General features: G+C 36.2%; 2 protein-coding genes and 1 long non-coding RNA gene across 32 annotated transcripts in view; 1 reads left to right on the top strand and 2 right to left on the bottom strand.

Annotated features, from left to right (window-relative positions):
• The window catches only part of LOC110840947 (uncharacterized), a 47,437-nt gene extending 38,398 nt beyond the window's left edge, over positions 1-9,039 (bottom strand). For 6 of the 13 annotated variants that reach the window (XR_015532791.1, XR_015532797.1, XR_015532798.1 and 3 more), the window contains exons 1-8: positions 8,791-9,036; positions 8,435-8,582; positions 8,230-8,353; positions 6,961-7,139; positions 3,931-4,090; positions 3,346-3,665; positions 1,818-1,948; positions 83-280 (exon numbers count right to left, since the gene is read on the bottom strand). Coding sequence is in view for 2 of the 13 variants with exons in the window: in XM_087341174.1 (XP_087197300.1) it covers positions 83-280; positions 1,818-1,831 (212 nt within the window). In the remaining 11 variants the exon portion in view is untranslated. Of the gene's footprint in view, positions 1-82; positions 281-1,817; positions 1,949-3,345; positions 3,666-3,930; positions 4,091-6,960; positions 7,140-8,229; positions 8,354-8,434; positions 8,583-8,790 lie in introns of all 13 variants that reach the window. The other 7 variants (XR_015532795.1, XR_015532796.1, XM_087341174.1 and 4 more) reach the window with 5 other exon arrangements.
• A 1,558-nt stretch (positions 9,040-10,597) lies between these two features.
• On the bottom strand, positions 10,598-14,990 carry LOC147871113 (uncharacterized). Of its 2 annotated transcripts, XR_015532800.1 has the most exons (3): positions 14,547-14,990; positions 13,205-13,344; positions 10,598-11,153 (listed from the first exon to the last, which is right to left on the bottom strand). It is a non-coding gene; the product is annotated as an uncharacterized LOC147871113 (long non-coding RNA). The 2 variants fall into 2 exon arrangements; XR_015532799.1 differs by lacking the exon at positions 10,598-11,153 and having other exon boundaries at positions 11,663-13,344.
• A 6,464-nt stretch (positions 14,991-21,454) lies between these two features.
• The window catches only part of LOC110838891 (GATOR complex protein Iml1-like), a 60,690-nt gene continuing 59,165 nt past the window's right edge, over positions 21,455-22,979 (top strand). For all 17 annotated transcript variants that reach the window (XM_087341157.1, XM_087341158.1, XM_087341170.1 and 14 more), the window contains exon 1: positions 21,455-21,473. The gene's annotated coding sequence lies outside the window, so the exon portion shown is untranslated. The remainder of the gene's footprint in view (positions 21,474-22,979) is intronic.

Genomic DNA, 22,979 nt, shown 5'->3' with positions numbered 1-22,979 from the left:
TATCGAATGTGAACAGAAAGGAAGATCGTGTGTGTCCTGCATCATGAATATTTATCGTCCGTCACGAGGTGTTCACATTTACCTCAGCATTCGTTCCGTCTCAATTAATTCCAAAATATCGATGCGTCTGTCTTCTTCTGGAATGTGAAGTGCCGACACGGACACAGCGTCTTCACACAGCGTACTCCAACCACGAATGTCTGACAGCTTCGGGGCGTGCACTTGCAGAGATTGATTGGGTACTCGTGCCCACTGATGAGGTTTTAAGTCTTGGTGGAAACTTAAAAAAAGAGAGAAACAATGATTTATTAAAAATAAGCATGTGGTCACAAAAGTTCTGGCCGACGGACACATGTTCTGAAGGAACTGTATAAAAATAAGACCTGAAAGTGACTGATTACATTCATTATTTTGCTTTGGTAAATAATAATGTTTTGCAGACTTTTATGTCAGAATATAGAAAATTAAAATAATTTAACGCATTTAGCCAGGTTTAAAAAAATATTGGATGACGTATCTGTTAAATATCACATTTGTAGTTACAGAAAATCCTGTCCATCTCCTCAGTATGTATTAAAGTAACAACACACAAAACATATAATAATAATGAAGGAATCTGAAAAATGCCCTACAATCTAGATTATATAAATAAATTATGCAAATGTTAGTGCAAAATTCTGTACTTGGTTTTGTTCTGTAACTAAATTTCTGTCTACATCTCTTTACAGTGCCGACTCATTTTATGCAGCATATCACTTGAAATAGAAGACTAATCGAAAACCTGTACATGCAGCAAAAAGTCAAAGTGAGACTGGACTCAGGAGACACCAACAGCATTGAGATAGGTAGAGGTGTAAGACAGGGATGCTGCTTTTTAACCTGTACGGGGAATGACTTGCCAAGGAAGCTCTGGAGGGAACAGGAGACTTCAAAATTGGAGGAAGAGTGATAAAGACTGTAAAGTATACAGACGAATTAGTAGTATTGGCAAAGGAAGAGGAGGAATTACAGAACATGATGGACAAGTTAGTGGAGACAGGTAGAGAGTATGGAATGGAAATCAACATTGAAAAATCAAAGGTAATGAGGATAGCACCGAGAGCAGAACCATTGAACGTTGTAATTGGAAACCAACAGATGGAGAATGTGGAGCATTTCAAGTACTTCGGAAGCATAGTCACGACGGACGCCCTATGCACCAAGGAAGTAAAAGCAAGGATAGCCATGGCCAAGGCAGCTTTCGTCAAGAAGAGGATACTTCTCACTAGCAAGTTGGGCTTGGAGATGAAGAAGAAACTAGTGAAGTGTTACGTATGGAGCAGAGACTTGGACACTCAGGAAGAAGGAACAGAAATACCTGGAGAGTTTTGAAATGTGGTGTTGGAGAAGAATAGAGAAGATCAGGTGGACGGATCGAGTGACCAACGAAGAAGTATTGAGGAGAGTCAACGAGCAAAGAAACATTCTGCAGGCGATTACACGAAGGAAAGCTAACTGGCTGGGACATATTATGAGAAGGAATGGGTTACTGAGTGACATCATCGAAGGCCAGGTTGAAGGAAAGCGAGGGCTGGGAAGAAGACTGATACAGCCAACCGACGACCTTAAACAAGGAAAGAAGATGACGTTCCAGGAATTAAAGCGAGAAGCCGAGAATAGGGACAACTGGAGAGCTCTGTTTGGGCAGAGCAATGGACCTGTCGTAAGACAGAACACTGAATAATAATAATAATCACTTGAAATTGGTAATGTGACTTAAAACTTGATACCTCTTAAAAGCAACTAGTGTATATAGACCTAACCTAACCTAACCTAACCTGTGGTATAACATGCCTCTCAGAGTTCTGAAGCAGTGCAGCTGAAAGTGGCAGGGTGGTTGATGTCCTACCCAACTCTATCTGCAACACTTCCTTGCTCGTTGCTGCCACAAAGATGTTTCAGGTACCATCTATCAAAACAACGTAGGAGAAGAGAAGTTTACACAGTACGTTCACATTTCCCACTAAACACATCAATAAATTCACAATATCTTTCAGAATATGAATCTAATAATAGCATAACATACGCGTAACATTCCTTCCAATTATAAGAATTCTTGTGAACAATATCTTGAGAAACGTTCGAAGTTACAAAGTACAATTTCCTGATCAATGCGTATTTTACTTCAGCGTCCTGTATGGGTTTTTAAGAGACGTACCCTGTTTTATCAAAACACATGCACATCATAGCATAACACTGTCGGTTTTAAATTGGTCCAGTTGGAGATACACAGATTTATTAAATATTTCAATTTCCCTCAAAAAAACATAATTTATTTCTGCTGCAATCTTGGCAACCTCACCGGGACACCATTTTGTTTGTGGACGTCTCACCCCAAACCGCATAATAAGGGAGAAAAATACTGTAAAGGGACCAACATTTTATAATTTTTATACTACGCTAGAAAACACTACACGTCGGAACATTAAAGAAGTATCATACGCCAAACAATTTCATTACCAAGAGAAATAAAATCCTTCTTTCTCTACATAAAGCTAGATTTTGATAATTTCAGATTAGATTATGAGAATGAGCAATTTCCAATCATAATTTTAAAAATACTTATACTTTGCCCAAATTTTCTTAAAATAAACTCTACTGAAATAATAAATGTCCTTATTCGTTATAGAAATGAAGGGAAATCGTAAGCGTGAAACTGTAATACGTCAAGGATCTATTTTGTTGTTATTAATCGTTAAAAACAAACTTTCTGTTAATACTGTCACATTCCCTGTGATGCCCCTTTGCCTGATGAATCATGAGTCACTTCATCGTAGAGTTCGTCAGCACGGACCACGTAGCAACTCTGACGATCGATGCTATCGTAACAAAACTTAATAGTTTGCTTTCAAATTTCATAATTTCAAAGCTAAAAAGTATTAATACCAGTGAACAACGAGGAGGAGTCTTGTGAACGAGGTAACGAATCCCACCTCATACGTTTGTAACGCAGCCAAGATGGCATTACTGGTTGTGGGGAAATTAGAGGGTATAAAGTTGGTATGGCTTCTAATTGCATGAGAGACATACCAAATTTCGTGATAACACAAAATGAATCTAAAATAATTGGTGGGATGTACACATGTGAACTAAAACCGTGTAATAATAACATAAGACCACCTTTCCTTACAAAAAAGAAAAGCATTCCAATGTTTCTAAATTCAAAAGACTATAAACTTAATTACGTATGCGTAACAGCTCAGTTTTAATTGGAATAAACTTAAATAGTTACTTGTAACGTTACGTAAGCCATCGCTATTGCAGAACGTGGCAAGAAAATTAGAACACAGAGGATTATGTTGTCACCTTTCAATAATTCTGTCATCGTCATCCACAATCATAACAGAAGCCTTGCGGACACTACTCTGATTGAAATCCTTGCTGAAGAAGTGATACTGCGTTGTTACCCAGCCCACGTACACATGAGTCGGGTCCTGTCCAGGGAAGATCCTTACACCACAGAAGTACTCGTTGATGAGTCGAATATCTCGTTGCCAATAGATTCCGCTCCTGAGACAGCTGGGACAGACATTACTTTTGGACTTCTGTCTGGGATGGTAGGTGGAATAATTCTCGAGTCCGTCCGAAAGCAATCTGTTTACTCGTTAATTAATTTATATTTATTACTGAAATAAAATTAGCAGAATATGAAGTAACGCACAACTGAATAAGAGGGCAGCTTAGCCCCCCAACTGCAGAATACCAAAAGAATTAGAGACAGTACATGAGAAATTTTATACACAGAGGAACAAAAGTCATATCAAAATTAAACACCGTCTGTAACAAGCCCTGAAGATGGATAAGGAAGCCAAAACATAACCTTTTATTAAATAGAAGTCGAATGGATATTTCATGTACCTCTTATTACAACCTTATTGTATAGAAGCTCACCTGCGAGACCCTCGCTCGTGGTGTCCGCACATGTAGTCTACTAGTGCGGCCCATGCCAACTGGTTTTCTCTCAGGACTGACATCTCCATCCACAGCTGGTTCGGGAGTTCCTCCCTTCTTCAGACGACCATTGCTTGAATCACGTTCACGAGAGAAGAATCTATGATAAAATTTATATTTTAAAATAATTTGACAGTTCCAATTACATGCCAATTCTACTTTCAGCTCTTATTTCCATGACTTTGTCCTTCCTATCGAAAAGCAATGACAAGATTCAGAAATATTGGTGGACAAGAAATAGACATCCTGAACCGAATAAACTTGTCAATGTTGCTCTCGAAGTACCTGCTACATAGGTCACAGTCAAGACAGGTTATTCTACGAGATGTTCTAACTGTGAGATGTTGCAAAATGTGCGACAGAAAGCAGTAGAGAGACACGGATCGAGGACGAGTCCGGCAGAGACATAGTGAGGCATTCGCCGAGGTTGGCATGCATCCCTTGGTGAGAGTTCTGAAAAAAATTTCAAAATTTTCGAAAAATCAAGAAACGATGGTAATTGTCTGAAAAGCGCAAAAAACCCAAAATTTTTGAAAAAAATTTGAAAGTGGAATTTTTCAAAAAATTTTGGTTTTGTGCGTTTTTTGATTTTTTTAAAAAATTTAAAATTTTTAAAAATTTTCGAAAAATCAAAAAACGATGGAAATTGTCTGAAAAGCGCACAAAACCCAAAAATTTTGAAATTTTTGAAAAAATTTTGAAAGTGGAATTTTTCAAAATTTTTCGGTTTTGTGCGCTCTTTGGACAATTTCCAGCGTTTTTTGATTTTTCGAAAATTTTGAAGAAATTTCAATTTTTTTTTCAAATTTCACCCCACCTGATGCCATGCAGGACAGATCGCCGTCGGACTGTGTCTGATGTACTGTGACTCTAACAAACGCGGTCTGTGCCTCACACGGTCTCTATAAGCCGAGATGCTGGATGCAACACGTAAGGCAGAAACCGAGACGGGCATGGCAGGGCACAGGTGATAATTCACTGACTTCTCACCAGTGAAGCTCACGGTCATGCCCAGGGCAGCCTATATGGGATTTGTGGGGGACAAATTTGCATTCGGACTTGTTTTTCCCTGAGTTTTCCAGTTTTTACCTGCAAATATAATTTCACTGACGCTCCATTTTCATTCATGTATCATCTGGGGGTGGCCAATGGTCCAGTTAATAGCCACAGTCCCACAGAGAGACAGTCATGTCATTGTACAATATTCCCAGCTATCATATAAACAATGTTTAATGTGAACCAAATTATTTCTCTGAGAATATTTTAAGCATTCTCTTAATGTTTAATAGCACGTTTTAGTAACAATATAACATTTAATTATTGTGGGCTTCTAACACACTTTCATGCAAATTATGACAATGACTGCCATCTTCATTGCCATGAAAAACTCAAATCTCAGGCACAAATTATTATTATTCTCTATAAAATAAGCAATGTATTGTGTTGTAGGTATAGCATACTTGAAAACATGCATAATCTATGGCAGCAAAATTCACGTGTTCCATTAACGAATTACGTTGCTTTTGTGCACCCATTAGACCATACGTGTCAATGACATTCAGTACTAAAACATGTTTCAAATAAACAAAATATAATTACATAATTACTTTTCTAACAATTTAGGTCCCCTTTCTGGACAATGTAACTGCATGGATGCAGGGAGCATCGATAGTATTTTGGAAATTCTTAACATCTCCAACTCCAAACTAAAGCTTCTTCTTCAAGACGCTCGTTGATACAGCACAGCCTAGATTTCAGATTCTCATGGTATTAAAGATGTGGAATGCAGTCATCTGGTTATAAAATCATATAGCCTTACAGGGGTTCAGAGGAACATAGCACCTCCACCTTCTGAGCAGAAATGTGTATGAATTCCATCTTTAACAAGTGATATGCTCCCCTGGGACATTATTAATTACTTATAAGACTACACGGTGTCACAACCCAGAAGACTTACATTACAAGTACATCCAACAGTGGAAACCGGTCTGTTCAATTCAAACCGTAAGCAGTTACTTTGTCTTAAAGACGTTACATCACCACAAAAAAAGATCGGATTAAGAACGAACTGCCACGAGAGCTTGAACCCACTTCCCTACTTTCAAAACAGTCTAACCTCGTACACCGTTGTAAAACCCAGATGAAAAAGGACAAAACACATTTGTTTAACAAAGAACAGAAACCTATTATGGTAAATAAGTAACAATTTCGCATATGAAATATCACCAAAATTTGAACAGTTCTTATTAAGAGCCAAATAACAATAAAAGATTTGAAAAACAGGAATCAACAAAAGTAAATTCCTTCCAGCTGGTGAAGCTTTACTATCACAGCACATGGTTAAGTATGTTCTTTGATTACTGCAGCCTAATAATCTTGATTTCAATCACCAATGTCTCCCCACATTCTTCTCATGGTTAAGTCAGTGTACGTCAATTCTTGTAATCTAGTGATTTGCCTTAAACCAGCGTTACTTACACAAAGCAATAATATCAATGGTTAAATTTTTTTAAAATTCATCAGTCAAATACTATTAATTTATGTTGTGTGCAGTAACCACGTAAATAAAAACAAATTTTTAAAATAAATTCAATTAGTTACCAATATTTTTTATATAAAATGACCACATGAGTTCTCTTAACATCATAAAGCATATAAATTTAAATTTTCAATCTTTCGGCCTATGACCGTGCCATACTGGAAATATGTTTGATATTAAACGTGCGACAAAAGGCAGTTCCACATTCTTCAAATTAAAACATGTCTTTATGTGCTCGTACTGTTCTGAGACATCACATCATCAAAGTAATATAATATAATTTCATTTTGTGTTAAAACAAATACTTTTCAATCAGATAATATATGCAGTAAGTGTGAAATTCAGTCAACTTCCTTTGCAAAACCACATGTAATTTAACCATGTTTAATAACCAATTCTTAATTATTTTCAGAAGAACCACGAATACCTACCTCGTTCTAATGTACCATTCATTTGTGCATTTTCCAGTTTGTCGTATGTGACAGCGAGCCTCTCCTCGGACGTCTGGATGGTTTATGCTTCAGTTTGCTTGCAGAAGGTTCTGGTGATGCTCCATTCATTATAAGTTCATCTGCTTCAACAGCATCTTCTGAATAACCACGCTGGAGGCCTAATAGAAACAGACTTGAAGTAAGCCAAGACTCTCTTAACTACAGGGTTATTACACAAGACCATATGGCTAGTTCTGAAGCCACGAGTGCGTCATTAAACTCGTTACAAAGAAAGGAAGGTCTTATTAATGGACAAACAGATACCATAAATGGACAAGGCAAGTGCTGCAACCTGTAACTACTGACAAGTGTGAAGACAGTTTCTTATTCCCAGCACCAATGTTAGTTCATGTGTTGCAAATCACTTCTTGAATTGTATTTATAAAATGATTTAATTTATGACTTCTCAGCTCTATAAAGAAACAAGTGTTGATGAGATTTCACTCCTTGGTTTTCCTTCTTTGTCACTTTTCACACACTCAGTTCAATGTAATTTCTCTAGAACAGCATTTTCAGCCCAATGTGGCCATCATCAGGTTCAATTCCCTGCATTGGGGATCATATCCATCGATTAATGTGATTCGTAGTGTATAAATCACATTCTGTATCAGTTATTTCAAAAGGCAGTTTGATTATTAGTCATCAAAATACAACAGAAATGGTCACAGAAGATCTACTGTAAAATAACTTACGAGACATCGCTCTGTAGCTACAGAAATCAAAATAAGGTCATCGCCGACTCTCACTTTCTCACCCAAACTTGAAATTAGCTTATTATTAGTATTCATATGCTGACATAACACAATTTGATTCATCAAATGATCTACTAAATCATTACAGCATTTCCTTAGTCTTCATTTGAAACAATTAAGAATAACTCCAGCAGCTACTGTGACATGATATATAACCAAGTTTTATTATACAATAAAATCCTCTCGAACTATCCACAAGCGTGGAGATGACTAAAGGAAGAACAAGAAAATGTAACTGACTCCTAGGTTGCTTTTATGGTACAGGTATAACATTGTAAAAATGTTAAAATATTGAAAAGAACAGAACTGGCAAGACTGTATAATGTATATTTCTACTATGGTAAATACAACTATATTTCTCAATATTTTCCTTATGCTTCCATAATCAGGGCAATGAGTGATCATCAGTTATGGATCACAACACTTAAACATTTATTTAATTTATAAATTCTATTACCTTTATCATTCGTAACTGAACCCCTTCATCTGTTTGTGGGCCACCGAAACATACACATAAGATATTTTCCTGGAGTAGCTGAGACAGGAATATTTCCAGCTTAATGTCCATAAGCTATGAGTTTCTGAAATGAATAAGTTTGATTTACAAATGTATGTAGCATGAGAATAAAATCTGTACTTTGCAAAACACGCAAGTTACGTACCTGAAGACAATCTGCTCTGACATGCCAATTCAAATGGAAGAAAGTATTTCTCTGCTGTAATGATATTGGCTTCATCATTCTTTGGTAATGGCAAGGCAGATGATGGATTAGGGGCATCCTGACCTGCACCTTTCAGTTCGTTTCGTATCTACAATGTAAGGTTATGACAATTAATCAGGAAAATTAACCAAGATTAAGAGCTACTACAATTAATGAAAACTTGACATAAAGATATCAACTATTCAATTACATGCAATGCAAAACTACTTACAGTATAACCGCCACTTACTGTGTTCAATCAAAGTATTTTTAAATAAATTTTGTTAATATAATTCGAAACAGAACGAGCAACTTACCAAGCACGTTTCAACCGGGAGTGGTGCTACCACTTTATATCTTGGTCGCTGAGTATCGTCTCTAGAGCCCTCACAATAAACATTTCTTTGGTTTAAAAGTCCTTTGCATCGTTACCTAAAAGAATAACAATAACATTCTTCAAATGTAACGTACTAAATAATATGAATCACTTTACGACGACATTATTCTAATCAATAAAGACAGGCAGCCATTTTGAACGGAACTAATATCGTAGTGAAATTTGAAACTATTGTTCCTTAATTCGGCAACTATTCTCAATATCACACTGATAGAATTTAAGTTCTATAACATGTATGTTTTTCATAATGTGAAAACATATGTCTTAATAACACGCTTTATTATACGGTCAGATTGTCGATTTACTTTCATTACCAACATTCAAGCATGGAAGTTCCTTTTATTTTAACTAATGTTTCAATGCAACTCTTTCACAAACTAAACATTTTCTAGCAGTTATAGGCAAAGTGGAATATCTGAAATTCATATAACTCAATATGTTGTCTTGCGATATTTCACTTAGTGAGACATTATCCCTAAAGTATACATGCCTTCGTTTACCACGTTGGTCACAGTGGATGGTGACCTTACGTACGAAATAAACATTGATGTTTTAAGTGTTAATTCTAAAATGATTATACATATCATTGTATAATATATAGTTACTTATAGTATTTAATACGTATGTACAGGATGAATTACATCTTGTGTGAGGTACACGAAATCCGTCCTGGAACTGGAATTTTTTGTAACAGAATTGGCAGTACTACATTAAGTTTGCATGTGTTGACAAAATATGTCTTATAATATTACAATGAAATTTATTGTATTATAGTTTGAATTTAAAACACAGAACGTATTGGTTATTGTAGGTTGTACTGGAGACATGAACATTGCATAGGTCAGGAACAGAGGTGAAGGAAAAGCTTTCACCTTTTCAACTTAAGTTATGCTAGTTGTGGTTTGTTACCTTCCCCTTAAAGTTATTATGACAATTTCCAGTGTTATGAAACCTTACTTCGAAGCTTTTATGACCAAATTCTGCCTTAAGTGAACTGTCTTTCTGTTGGGTTTTATTCTAAATAAATCAAGTTATTTATTTGCTACCTTGTGACTGAATTCCCTACTGACTCATTTAGAATTGTAAACTGTGAATACTACAAATAAATTTGTCGTCCTTAATTTTACAAGAAGCCCAGAGGAGAAAGCTGTTCCAGTTGTGAAAGTTATTGCAACTCCAGAGATAAAATCAACCGAAGAGTCTGGGATTGTCCCAGAAAATGTATCCAAATCAAAGACGACGAATGAAGTCAAGGGGGAAGGTAAGTTCTCTTCCTTTAAATTATTTAAATTTGTTCTGTAGCATAAGAATTTAATATTTCGTTACTGCCTCAGGGTATTTATATGCTAAGTCTGTAGCAGAAGCTGTGTGACTTCAATATAGAGATAGAATTTTCATTGTGGGTTTATTTGAGTCGCTATTACAAGTACATTGTTTGGTCATGCAAGGGGCCACTCATTTAAAGTTACAGTGCCATAATTTTATGTTGAAAGTAGAATATTTCAAGGCTTTAATGACAATTCAGTACTAATGAATAATGAATTGGACAGATGGATGAGGTATGCAAGTCTCAGTTAGGATAACCAGTCTCAGACCAAGATCTGGACCTTGGACCTCCCAAATTTGAAGCACGATTGCTAATCACTTGGCTTGCAATTTTTGTATCCATTATATATGGGATTTAAATAAGAGAGATTTGAAGGAAGTGGTTTTCAAAAGATCAGATATTGTAATAAATAAAATGTCTTTATTTTAGAACTCTGAAACTATTTGGGGAGACAGAATAAACTGTGTTAATTGTGCCCTCATCTTCTGTTAAAAGTTATTGTAATTTAAAAGTGTGCAAGGACTTATGAAGTATTACCTGGCCTATATTTCATGTTATGAGTTGACACATTTTAGTCTAGAATTTTGTTTTTGACAGTAATCTTTCTTCTGGTGTCAGTTTACATAAACTCTTGATTGACACATTTCAGAATTTAAAAAAAAAAAAAAAATATACAGACTTTTAATTCCATAATTATAATTTCTAATGTCAATTTATAATACATAACCCTAAAATATGAGGAGAGATGGAGACTTCCAGTTTCCCCAGAAATGATAAACACAAGCCTTAACAAGGTGAAAGCCTTCAAACTTCAATTTAGTTCAGTGTTTTGTACAGGAGTTAACTCTATTTAGATTTGATATGGGAGTTTACTGTTAAAATATATTGTTGTTGGTAACCTTTGGTTTCCAAACTGAAAGATGCCATTGGCTGATGAGCTGAGTCACTTATTCTCTCTGGAAATGAAAAAAAACGACAAATGACTGTCTGGATCAAATCAGGAGCCAGGTGGTTCCATCAATTTCCAGTGTACAGCATGTGGAAATATTTACAAATACAGGCGAAGTCTTTTGAGACACGTAAGACTGGAATGTGGAAAGGAACCTCTGTTTCAGTGTCCAGGCTGCCGCCCTGCGGTTTAAACATAGAAATCATTTAACTACTACAAAACATAGCAAATTAAATTCATAATTGTGTGCAACAACCAAGACTTAGTATATTTTGAATGTAAATTTAAATCATGTGAAGATATATATTTCTGTTTTTTTGTGATGTATGCTTGTATTGTTCTGATGACAGTGTGTTCCTGTTATAAATGTTTTTGATTCGTCATATTTTAAACTCTCTTATTGCCAAGCTGCATATTTTTTAAAAAAAACAACTGAGATGCTTTTTTAAAATTTCATAACGATCACAAGAGACCTTTATGATTTATGAAACAGAACATCGCACACCAAAAAATATATTGTGTGATAGTGTAATTTATTAAACGAAACACACACATATTTTTTTAAAATTAAATAATAAATAACAGAAAAGTAATTTTTAAGCATTAGTCATATAGGAGGCTTACAGAATCTGTCACACTGGTAGGAAAATGGGAGAATACATTGTATAAACTTAATTGTACGTGGACCGTCATCTTATCATTTACAAAGATTATCGATGGTATTAAACTTGTGTGTTACAAATGTTGTACCTTTGAAAGAAATTCTCATTATTCTTACACGAAATAATTTTATTTTCCAGTTACTCATCCATAAATCCATCGAGACGCTGTGATTACCAGGTTATAGAAATATGCGTAAGAAGACTTTGGTATATGTTACGTAGTCATCGCAGATGTTTAATCGTGTCTCACCGTAACACGAAGGCAACTATCCCATTGTGAAAGAAATCACTGACCAGTCATTTGCGCTCCTTTAGTTATCCGATGAGACGGAAATAACTTTGGTGGTTCAGAAGCTTCGACTCCGAGACACCCTCACACATTATCACTGGAAGCCTTTTGTTATATATAGTTATTATTTCTGTCAAGTAGAATGCTGTTTTCTTACGCATATTGATGGTTATAAGAGTTAATGTAGTGTATTATGTTGTAGACGTCTGGTCGTATTACAAAAAGGATAACGTTCACAAATGGTTTATTTTTATGTTGGATACAAGATTTTTTTTTTAAAAAATATGTACCTTCAGTTACGCCATGATCGCTTCCATGGACGTCTCGTCAAATTCTTTGTTCATTAATAATTTTATCATTTGGTGTTATAGTCTGAGATTCTGACAGTGTTTTAAGTAAGTGAGAAAATATGGAAATGCCTTCAGTTTTCTCTGTTCTCAGTGGCTTCCTTCACTAAGTTATTTAATATTTTTTTTGTTTATTTAATGATTCTTTGTCAGTTGTGAAGATTATATTGACAATGTTTAGTGAGAATTGGCAGAATGATTAAGAGGAATGAAATAAGTTTACATAATTGTATTTGTTATGTGTACTGAAACACCATTTTGCAAGGAACTTGCAGTTTTTCTGAAGAACTTACTGCCTTCCTCTCCAGACTGGAATACATTTTCACTAGTGTGCTTTAGGTGTACTCCCAATACACCAGATGAGTTTTCTAATAATACTTTAATTTCGGTGTTAACAAATTATTTCCTTAAAGTAAATTTAATCATAGTATTGAAGTGAGATATATATTTCTTGTAGATATATTGAAGAGGAGATTTTTACTTCCCAAGAATTACAGAACGTCTGCTGGAAGGCTAATAGTATGAGACGTATGAACTACGGACGAAATGTGGGTGAAGATTTGCTTTATCTGGCTTTCTCACTAATTTTTTTTCATTCTTAAGAGTTATTTTATCGTGCGAACAGACGACGGAAGTTTCACCACTTATCGGAATACAAAAATAGAACATTTTGCTGACAGAACTATTCCATTGTGTGTTACAGAATTGAAAGAAAGCAAACTTCAGCAGTTGTAGTAATCAGAATTCTGACAGAGAGTACCTCAGGGCTGCTGATGGTCAGGAGGTGATATATCATGGCAGACGAGGCATTTCGGCGTATGACGTGGCGAGAGTTACCGATACGAGAAGAACATGGTGAGGCATATTCTCAGTTCCAGTGTCCGCATCGCCCACATCAAACTAAACACAAAAGCAGCATCCAAATGTCTCCGATTAAAGCCCATTAGAAGAGATACAGGTAAGTTGATGCGTACAAACACATACTCATGCATGGATGCATGAGTATGTTCTGTTACTTATTGAAGAATTGAGTTAGCTTCCTCTTGAGTATATGTCATACGGAGACAGATAATATGAAAGGTATATAGAGAGTTACTATTGGGAACAATAATTTATGTAGGATCAGTTCATGGTACGCCTGCATCATATTTTGTCAGTCAGTTTTGGCATTGGGTTTCATTTAAGGTTCTTATGGTGATGGCTGTCTTCTGGGATATTGTGTGGTAGATATTGATCAAAATATCAGAAGAGTTTACTGCCTCCATAACAAAAGCCCTGTTGAAGGAGGCTCTAAGCCCTTCTGTCAGTTTCTACTCAACTCAGAAGACAGCCATATCAAATTTTGATATTTGCAGAGTTTGGTTCATTTAGGCGTTTCTTTATTCAAGGCCTTGAATTAATATATTTAAGTCCTTAGATTCAGTTTAATAAAACTTTGAAAAAAAATGCCACTTCTGTTATAGGTGTCCTGAAAACTCACAATATTTTCATAAGCTCTGATTTTAAGAAACTCGTCGTTAACCTTTGTCAGACACACATCATGGCTTTTGCAGTAGTATATTGTTAAACCATGAACTGCGTAGCTCAACTCTGACTGGCAGCCTCAAATTATTGACGTTTAAATCCCCTGTTACTATATCGAAAAAGATTGCGTGCGCTACCAGAGGTGTTGTCCGAGCCTAACTGATGCATTCCTAAATTTATGTAGTGAATATGCTATATGTAAAGGAATAACAGTTTTGTGATTGTGATTTCGTTCCATTTCTTGTCTTACCCAAGTTTTCTATTAAAGCGTGATTTTAATTAATTTGAATAATTTGTAAATATTATAAATGTATTGTGTGTGATGTTTTATTGTAGCTGGTGGGTTGCATTGAGATTTTTGCTGGGCTCGTGTTGCACATAACTGTACTAGTTTTTTTATAGGTTAATTTGATCTGCGTCATTTCATTCATCTTAATGTTGATCCTTTTTCTTTGGAAATACAGCCTTCATCTACGTAATACAACCACTCAGAATCAGGAACTGCAGTTAACTTGAGAATATTAGAAATGGTTACTGAATTTCTAAAAAAAACTGTCATATGTCCTAAGTCTACTTACTAAATTACCAGTTGCTGATGTAAGGAGTTTGTTAGCAAGGGAAAGGTTAATTTTCTACATCAGTAAAATAACTGATGACTTTTTGAGAAGACTTCTTCTCCACAGTTACTGAGTAGAGTTTTAGTTCCATCCAGATGTGTCCAGTACGTAAAAGTGCACATAACTCAAAAAAAAACACCGTGAAACTGAACACTCATTTTGGCTTAGTGTTATATAAATACCGCATTTAATTCCAAACAATTAAATGGTAAATCCTGTAAGAACTATAATGGTCTTTTAATTTTATTTATTTGATTATTTTCAGCAGAGACTAGAGCAGAAACCGTCACGAATAAAATATTCAGCAATCCCGTTGCTGCTGATGGCTTTACAATTTGTGGAGTGGTATTTCAGGTAGCATTTCAAACAACAGTGCAATGGAGTGTGCTTCGACGTAGATCTACTTCAGACCCGTGATCGGTAGATGGCAGCAGAGTCTGTTACAGTACGCAAAGAATGATCATCAAATATCCCTCATTCTCCCGCGATCCCGGGATTTGTTCGCTGCTTTTCAGATGTTGCCATCCCTGCGTACGAGATAATGGCGTAAGTATTGTGTATATCTTCTGTCCACTGCATTTCTTCTGTCATATATTGCGAGAGCGTGCAAGTTAATGTTATGTTATTTGAGCGTGTGATGAATTTATGTGTGTCATCTTTCCCTTGTGTGGAGGACGTAAAGTAAGAACTAATTCGATTGCGTTGAAGGTCGGCTTAGTTGGCCAATTGATAATGATGTAGAGTGCCTCTATAGGAAAAATTACGTCTGTGACTTGCTTGTGGAAATGCTGTAGCTGATAATTTGTAGTTGTGTAAGAACTTGCTGCAATGAACAAAGTAAAAGTAAGTAGGTAGAGTGACAGGATGCAATAATGGTGATGTGGCACACTTCATTCTTACTGGGATTCTTAGTGACAAGGTATCTGGTGTTCATAAGATGCCTCATAAGGCCATTAGGAAGACCTCAGTCCCTCGTGCGTCTAGTTGCTCTCCGAGGATGTGTACAGTTATAATTTTGGTGTGAATGCCTTGTCTGTATCAAAGAGGAGTTTGAGATCAGAGGATTAATACTGAAGAGGATGTGCTTAATGGCAACTGCCTTGTGAACTGTATCTCCCCTCTTTTATGCATATATCGTGGAGTAATATTACCAAGAGATGGCAGACAAAGTTATCTGAATATTAGTGTTTCAGAAGAGCAGTTGTGTGTGTGATGGGGAACCAGCTTAGGTGGAGTTGGAGATGTGAAGAACCAGACAGAATGAAGCACCTGGAATGTTTGTGACTTGGATAAGGAAATGCAATATTCAGGTATGTTAGAGAGTAGAGTTTATTTACATTCCATAGATCCTTATTAGGACTAAACTAAAGGATGTTGTTAATTGATGAACTTGCAGGCACTGTAAAGCAACAGACTGGAGATGCTGATGTTGCAGCTGTAACTAAAGGAATTGAGACATTAAAGATCCCAAATAGGACAGGTTGTGGGACTAAAGGAAGAAAAACTGGACTTGTCAACGCTTCGGAACAAAATTGCCATTCATTATGATGTGGAATTTAAACCTTCACCATTTCCAAAGAGGCTTTTGAGGTGTGTATAGCCCCATTATATTTTGCATACGATATGTACAGGTAAACTTTGTATGATTTTTTTATGGGATAAAGAATAATAATTATGTTAACATTAGTTTCAAAATGGTTTTATTTGGTTTTACAATAATTCACTCTGATTTGCATTTTTTGGTAACTGGTAAGATTTTAATTGTAAATATTTCAGTGTACTGTTGTCTTTTTCAATTATTTTACCCACAAATCTAAGAACTAAATCAGTTTTGAAGATACGTTGCATGTGAAAATGTGTGCGCTATAATACTAATACGTTTGAATCCAGCAAATACTGAACTTTTCTGCCTTCGTAGACTTTGGACGTCCATGGATATTTGTGTAGCTAGCAGCAAAAATGAATTTCTTACCTGTTGTCTATCTTCTTTAGGTCAGTCTGAATAATATTAAAACTTTTAATGACTTCCGTGTAAAAAGACCTTTTGCTACTCTGATAACTCAGAATAATGTGATGTTAATTTTCTCACATTAATTTGTATGTCGTTGTTAATAAGTAGGAGGCTAAATGTTTATGTTTTGTGTTTATACAATTTGGTAAAATCAATGCATTGCTTATATACTTACAGGTAGATTTTGATTAATCGGGTGTTGAGGAGGATATTTGGGCCTAGGAGAGAAGACAATGGGGCGTGGAGAAAACTGCACAATGACGAGCTTAAAAATCTGTACTGCTCCCCCAGTATTGTCAGGGTGATTAAGTCGAGAAGATTGAGATGGGCGGGGCATGTAGCGCGCATGGATGGGACAAGGTGTGCACCGGGTATTGGTTGGGAAACCTGAAGGAAAGAGACCGCTGGGGAGACCTAGACATAGATGGGAGGATAATCTCAGGCAGGATCTATGGGAGATAGGAGTTGAAGGAGAATGGATTTTGTTGGCCCAGGACAGGGTCCAGTGGAAGGCTTTGGTTAATTCGGTGATGAACCTTCGGGTTCGGTAAGCCATCTAGTTAGTTAGTTAGTTAGATTTTGATTACAGTTTGTTATTGTCAGTGTTGGTAAAATTCAATACAATTTTAAGAGCTAGCCGAGATTTTAGGGACCAAACGTAATGTGGTTGCCATGTGTTGCTGCATTTAACAGTACATTGCAATCAGGTCTTTTCTCATTGTGATTATGAATTAATGACTGCTGCCTCCATTATAGCATTATTTGTAGATGAATGTTGACATCGAGGATGTATTAATTGGTACAGCTATTCTCTGGTTTAAGAGTATTACTGAATGTAATTGCACATTATGTATGAAGCTTCATTCTTTAGGTTTCAAAATCCTAAATTTTTGTTTCTGTAACAATACATGCTCTGGTCCAGTGGTTTTGAAATTGCGGGTCAGAATGAATTGTGAGGGTGCCTTGAAAGGGTCGCAAGCTTAACCTTTTCCTCACTGATTGTTGCATTTGTAACCACACTTGGAGGATACAATCAGGATCTTTGGTTAGCGTATGAACTGTAGTGATCTGATAAGAACAGTTCCATTATTTAATAAAACTATTAATAAGGTAGTATATTTGCGTCATATTGTGAATTAGGTTAATATTTTCTGTCAAATCACAATTTTAATAAGATAATAAAATATAAGATATTTAAAATATCATTTCACGTTCCGCATCGAATGATCGATTTACAAATTGGAACGTCTCTTACGACATGTTTCGGTTATATTTAACCGTCCTCAGGTATAAATTAGATTGGTAAATCTAAAACTCGAATTACAATCATTTACAATGTTATGCAGTTTATTGAAAATGTTATTATCAGATTACTCTTATATATTAGAACGAAGGTATTGTTTTTTATATGGCGTGGTTCATCTGATGTTCAATATTAGTCGGTGATGAGTTGATAGAGACATGACGTGTCTAGCGGAAGACATCTAGAAGTATTACTGTGTCGGGTCGAGGTTTAATACTGAATAGGATGTGCTGAATGGCAACTGCCTTGTGAACTGTATCTCCCCTCTTTTATGCATATATCGTGGAGTAATATTACCAAGAGATGGCAGACCAAGTTATCTGAATATTAGTGTTTCAGAAGAGCAGTTGTGTGTGTGATGGGGAACCAGCTTAGGTGGAGTTGGAGATGTGAAGAACCAGACAGAATGAAGCACCTGGAATGTTTGTGACTTGGATAAGGAAATGCATTATTCAGGTATGTTAGGGAGTAGAGTTTATTTACATTCCATAGATCCTTATTAGGACTAAACTAAAGGATGTTGTTCATTGATGAACTTGCAGGCACTGTAAAGCAACAGACTGGAGACGCTGATGTTGCAGCTGTAACTAAAGGAATTCAGACATTAAAGATCCCAAATAGGACAGGTTGTGGGACTAAAGGAATGAAAACTGTAGTAGAAACCAACTATTTATCAATTTTTCCTGTAGTGATGTTGCTTGGAACACAATTGAAGGTGTGATAGCGCATGTAATATAAACAAAAGTTTTGTTCTCACTGTAGACAGTTTTCCACTCTAAAATGAAAAAGATGTTTCTATCAGAAAGATTCTGATGTGTTTTTATGTTCAGTAAGACAAATATAATAGGAAGCATACTGGCAGTTTTAGTTATGTAATGTGATATCATCGAAGGCCAAGTTGAAGGAAAGCGAGGACCGGGAAGAAGACTGATACAGCTAACCGACGATCTGAAAGAAGGAAAGAAGATGAAGTTCCAGGAATTAAAACGAGAAGCTGAGAATAGGGAAAACTGGAGAGCTCTTTTTGGGCAGAGCAATGGACCTGTCGTAAGACAGAACACTGAATAATAATAATAATAATAATAATAATATAGTAAAAATTTGTGTCATGGTATTAAGCTTTAGTAAGAATCCTTTACTTAAGATTGAATGAAAATACACTTGTTCTAGTCACGCACAACAGAATAGTATTGCGTGCCCACTAAGCAGTGTTATAAATTTGTGTGTAACTAATTTAAAATTGAAATTCATTAGTAAACCACTGTCAGCATAAGGAATAGCTTTCTGTTTCTGTCCATGATAATGTCACGGAGGATATTTACTGACAGACTACCGACGTCCATCTTCTGGCATTCGAAAGAACAGCTTCATTATTGCTTTTCAGGTGATGTCATAGTTATCTTTAGTAATCTTCCACCTTGTCCATAAATTTGTTGGCTCTCCGGTCTGTATTCGGTCCGTGGCCTCCTCGATTCTCCTCTTCCATTCGGTCCTCTGTTAGGTCCATCTGTCCGAGGCTTTGATTGAGGTGTAGTATCTTAATTTGTAAGTATTCCTTTGAGATGGCCTCCGACATGTGTCTAGCAAATCTCGTGTGAGCTGCTTTTAGTCATATTTCTTAATATCCACTTCAGTATTATATCTCATTCTTGTTCTAACCAGGAAGTCTAAGTAATTACCTAGTTGGTGGGCGTGTGCTAGCATTAACAGAGTGACTGTGACTGGTTGTGCTTCAACTGGATATTTCTTGTTATGTTCCAGACAGGCGTTGTTACATCAATGGACAACATTGTTCCTTTTAAGTACCTGCAGTTGCCACAGACAGAGCAAGACAATACAATGGCCTTCCAACTAAGTATTCAACTATTTTCAATTGCCAGGTAATACACAGAATCTGTTACATGCAATATTGTATTCATATTGAATCAATATATATTCATACGAAACAATCTCTACCAAAACGTACACGGAAGAAACTACTGCTGAGCAGACGGACCGAGCTTTAACACGACTTGTGTTCATGGTTCATCAATTTGATGCGTGCTCAAGGTTCTACTAGAAGGACGGTAGATTTATCACCTCCCTAAGCACTGCAGCTTACCTTATTTGATAGAGGAGTCTCAATGAGCTGACCTCTTGCTTCTAAGCAAGCCTCGCTCTTCTTCTATGGCTGTCCGGTCCATATTCCGTCCATGGCCTCCTCAATCCTCCTCTTTCATTTGGTCCTATCCTCTGTTAGGTCCGTCTGTCCGAGGCTTTGATTGAGGTTTAAAATCATCTTCCTTTTTAAAGTGCAACCCCCAACCTGGATGACCTGAGTACCTGTCTTAGTCTGACCTCTCCCCCCTCGACCAATCTGGGTAGGGAGGCCCTACCAGCAGCTATGCTACCGCCAACATACCAAGCAAGCCTTGCGCCTTCTAAAATTATTTCTTCACATGTGATGGAGTTGCTATCTTGAAATATTAGCAGTCTCCCTTGGAATATTGCTAGTTTTTGCAAAGAACGCAAAGTACCATCTGCACAACAGACAGAACATCGCAGTCTCAAAATTTGGATGTAAGAATTTAAGAATTTGTGTAACATAATTTTGTGAGACAACAAAAACAGTCTCATGTCTTGGTAAATAGCGATACATAAAATACCAAAGGTGTTTCACACGACGTTAAGAAGAATAATGTAGTTGAATGCGTGTGTCGAGATAACGGACGACACTGCATTCAGCGTTAAAAATTGTATAAATATTTATAATTCAGGCTCTGAATATCCAGGTGTGCATTCTAAGCAATAAATTTGAGACAAATAATTACAAATATAATATAAATAGATTATGGATGGATACCAGGTAATATGACACTGTTGTGAGACAGTGGTGATGATGGAAGCCTGTTTGTCCTGTATACAAGGTGTATACTGTCCTGAAAAATGTAATAGAAGCTAGTTGGTTAAATTTGTGGCTCAATTCACAATCATCACAGCTATGCAATTCTTAGAGCATTGTTACATAAAATAAGACAAGCCTTTGCAATTTCCAATTGCCTCTGGAATGTGAGTTTACCCACACTCCAAGACACTTCATATTACAAAGTCAGAAAATGTCAGTGGCCTGAAGCATATTTTACTTTGTATCCATATGCAAATTTTTATTTTCATTACGAAAATTCTGATATTGTGCTCAGGAAGGCGGTTGATCGATAACTTTGAAATTAAATGTTTGTGTTGGAAATTTAATTTTAAAATAATTTTTTAACTTAACTGTACTTTTCCAGATCAAATAATAAGTCACAAAATGGTTTGAAATGATCTCAGTTCTTATTTTCTTGAATAAAGAATATTTATAAATTTAAAATGTATTTTGTTGTTCATTGATGAAATCGCAGGCACCGTAAGGCAACAGACTGGAGACGCTGATGTTGCAGCTGTAACTAAAGGAATTGAGACATTAAAGATCCCAAATAGGACAGGTTGTGGGACTAAAGGAAGAAAAACTGGACTTGTCAACGCTTCGGAACAAAATTGCCATTCATTATGATGTGGAATTTAAACCTTCACCATTTCCAAAGAGGCTTTTGAGGTGTGTATAGCCCCATTATATTTTGCATACGATATGTACAGGTAAACTTTGTATGATTTTTTTATGGGATAAAGAATAATAAATATGTTAACATTAGTTTCAAAATGGTTTTATTTGGTTTTACAATAATTCACTCTGATTTGCATTTTTTGGTAACTGGTAAGATTTTAATTGTAAATATTTCAGTGTACTGTTGTCTTTTTCAATTATTTTACCCACAAATCTAAGAACTAAATCAGTTTTGAAGATACGTTGCATGTGAAAATGTGTGCGCTATAATACTAATACGTTTGAATCCAGCAAATACTGAACTTTTCTGCCTTCGTAGACTTTGGACGTCCATGGATATTTGTGTAGCTAGCAGCAAAAATGAATTTCTTACCTGTTGTCTATCTTCTTTAGGTCAGTCTGAATAATATTAAAACTTTTAATGACTTCCGTGTAAAAAGACCTTTTGCTACTCTGATAACTCAGAATAATGTGATGTTAATTTTCTCACATTAATTTGTATGTCGTTGTTAATAAGTAGGAGGCTAAATGTTTATGTTTTGTGTTTATACAATTTGGTAAAATCAATGCATTGCTTATATACTTACAGGTAGATTTTGATTAATCGGGTGTTGAGGAGGATATTTGGGCCTAGGAGAGAAGACAATGGGGCGTGGAGAAAACTGCACAATGACGAGCTTAAAAATCTGTACTGCTCCCCCAGTATTGTCAGGGTGATTAAGTCGAGAAGATTGAGATGGGCCGGGCATGTAGCGCGCATGGATGGGACAAGAGGTGTGCACCGGGTACTGGTTGGGAAACCTGAAGGGAAGAGACCGCTGGGGAGACCTAGACGTAGATGGGAGGATAATCTCAGGCGGGATCTACGGGAGATAGGAGTTGAAGGAGAGTGGGTCCGGTGGAGGGCTTTGGTTAATTCGGTGATGAACCTTCGGGTTCGGTAAGCCATCTAGTTAGTTAGTTAGTTAGATTTTGATTACAGTTTGTTATTGTCAACATTGTCAGTGTTGGTAAAATTCAATACAATTTTAGGAGCTAGCCGAGATTTTAGGGACCAAACGTAATGTGGTTGCCATGTGTTGCTGCATTTAACAGTACATTGCAATCAGGTCTTTTCTCATTGCTTATTATGAATTAATGACGGCTGCCTCCATTATAGCATTATTTGTAGATGAATGTTGACATCGAGGATGTATTGATTGGTACAGCTCTTCTCTGGTTTAAGAGTATTACGTATGAAGCTTAAAGAATATTGCCTTCATTGTTAAGGTTTCAAAATCCTAAATTTCTGTTTCTGTAACAATACATGCTCTGGTCCAGTGGTTTTGAAATTGCGGGTCAGAATGAATTGTGAGGGTGCCTTGAAAGGGTCACGAGCTTAACCCTTTCCTCACTGATTGTTGCATTTGTGACCACACTTGTAGGATACAATCAGGATCTTTGGTTAGCGTATGAAATGTAGTGATCTGATAAGAACAGTTCCATTATTTAATAAAA

This window comes from Zootermopsis nevadensis, unplaced genomic scaffold (genome assembly GCF_977971745.1).
Source record: "Zootermopsis nevadensis isolate Lab colony 2312 unplaced genomic scaffold, Znev_1.0 Znev_ptg000064l, whole genome shotgun sequence".
Taxonomy (NCBI): Eukaryota; Metazoa; Arthropoda; class Insecta; order Blattodea; family Termopsidae; genus Zootermopsis; species Zootermopsis nevadensis.
The sequence above is the reverse complement of the archived record's forward strand: the minus strand, read 5'-3'. Positions and strand labels throughout refer to the sequence as shown.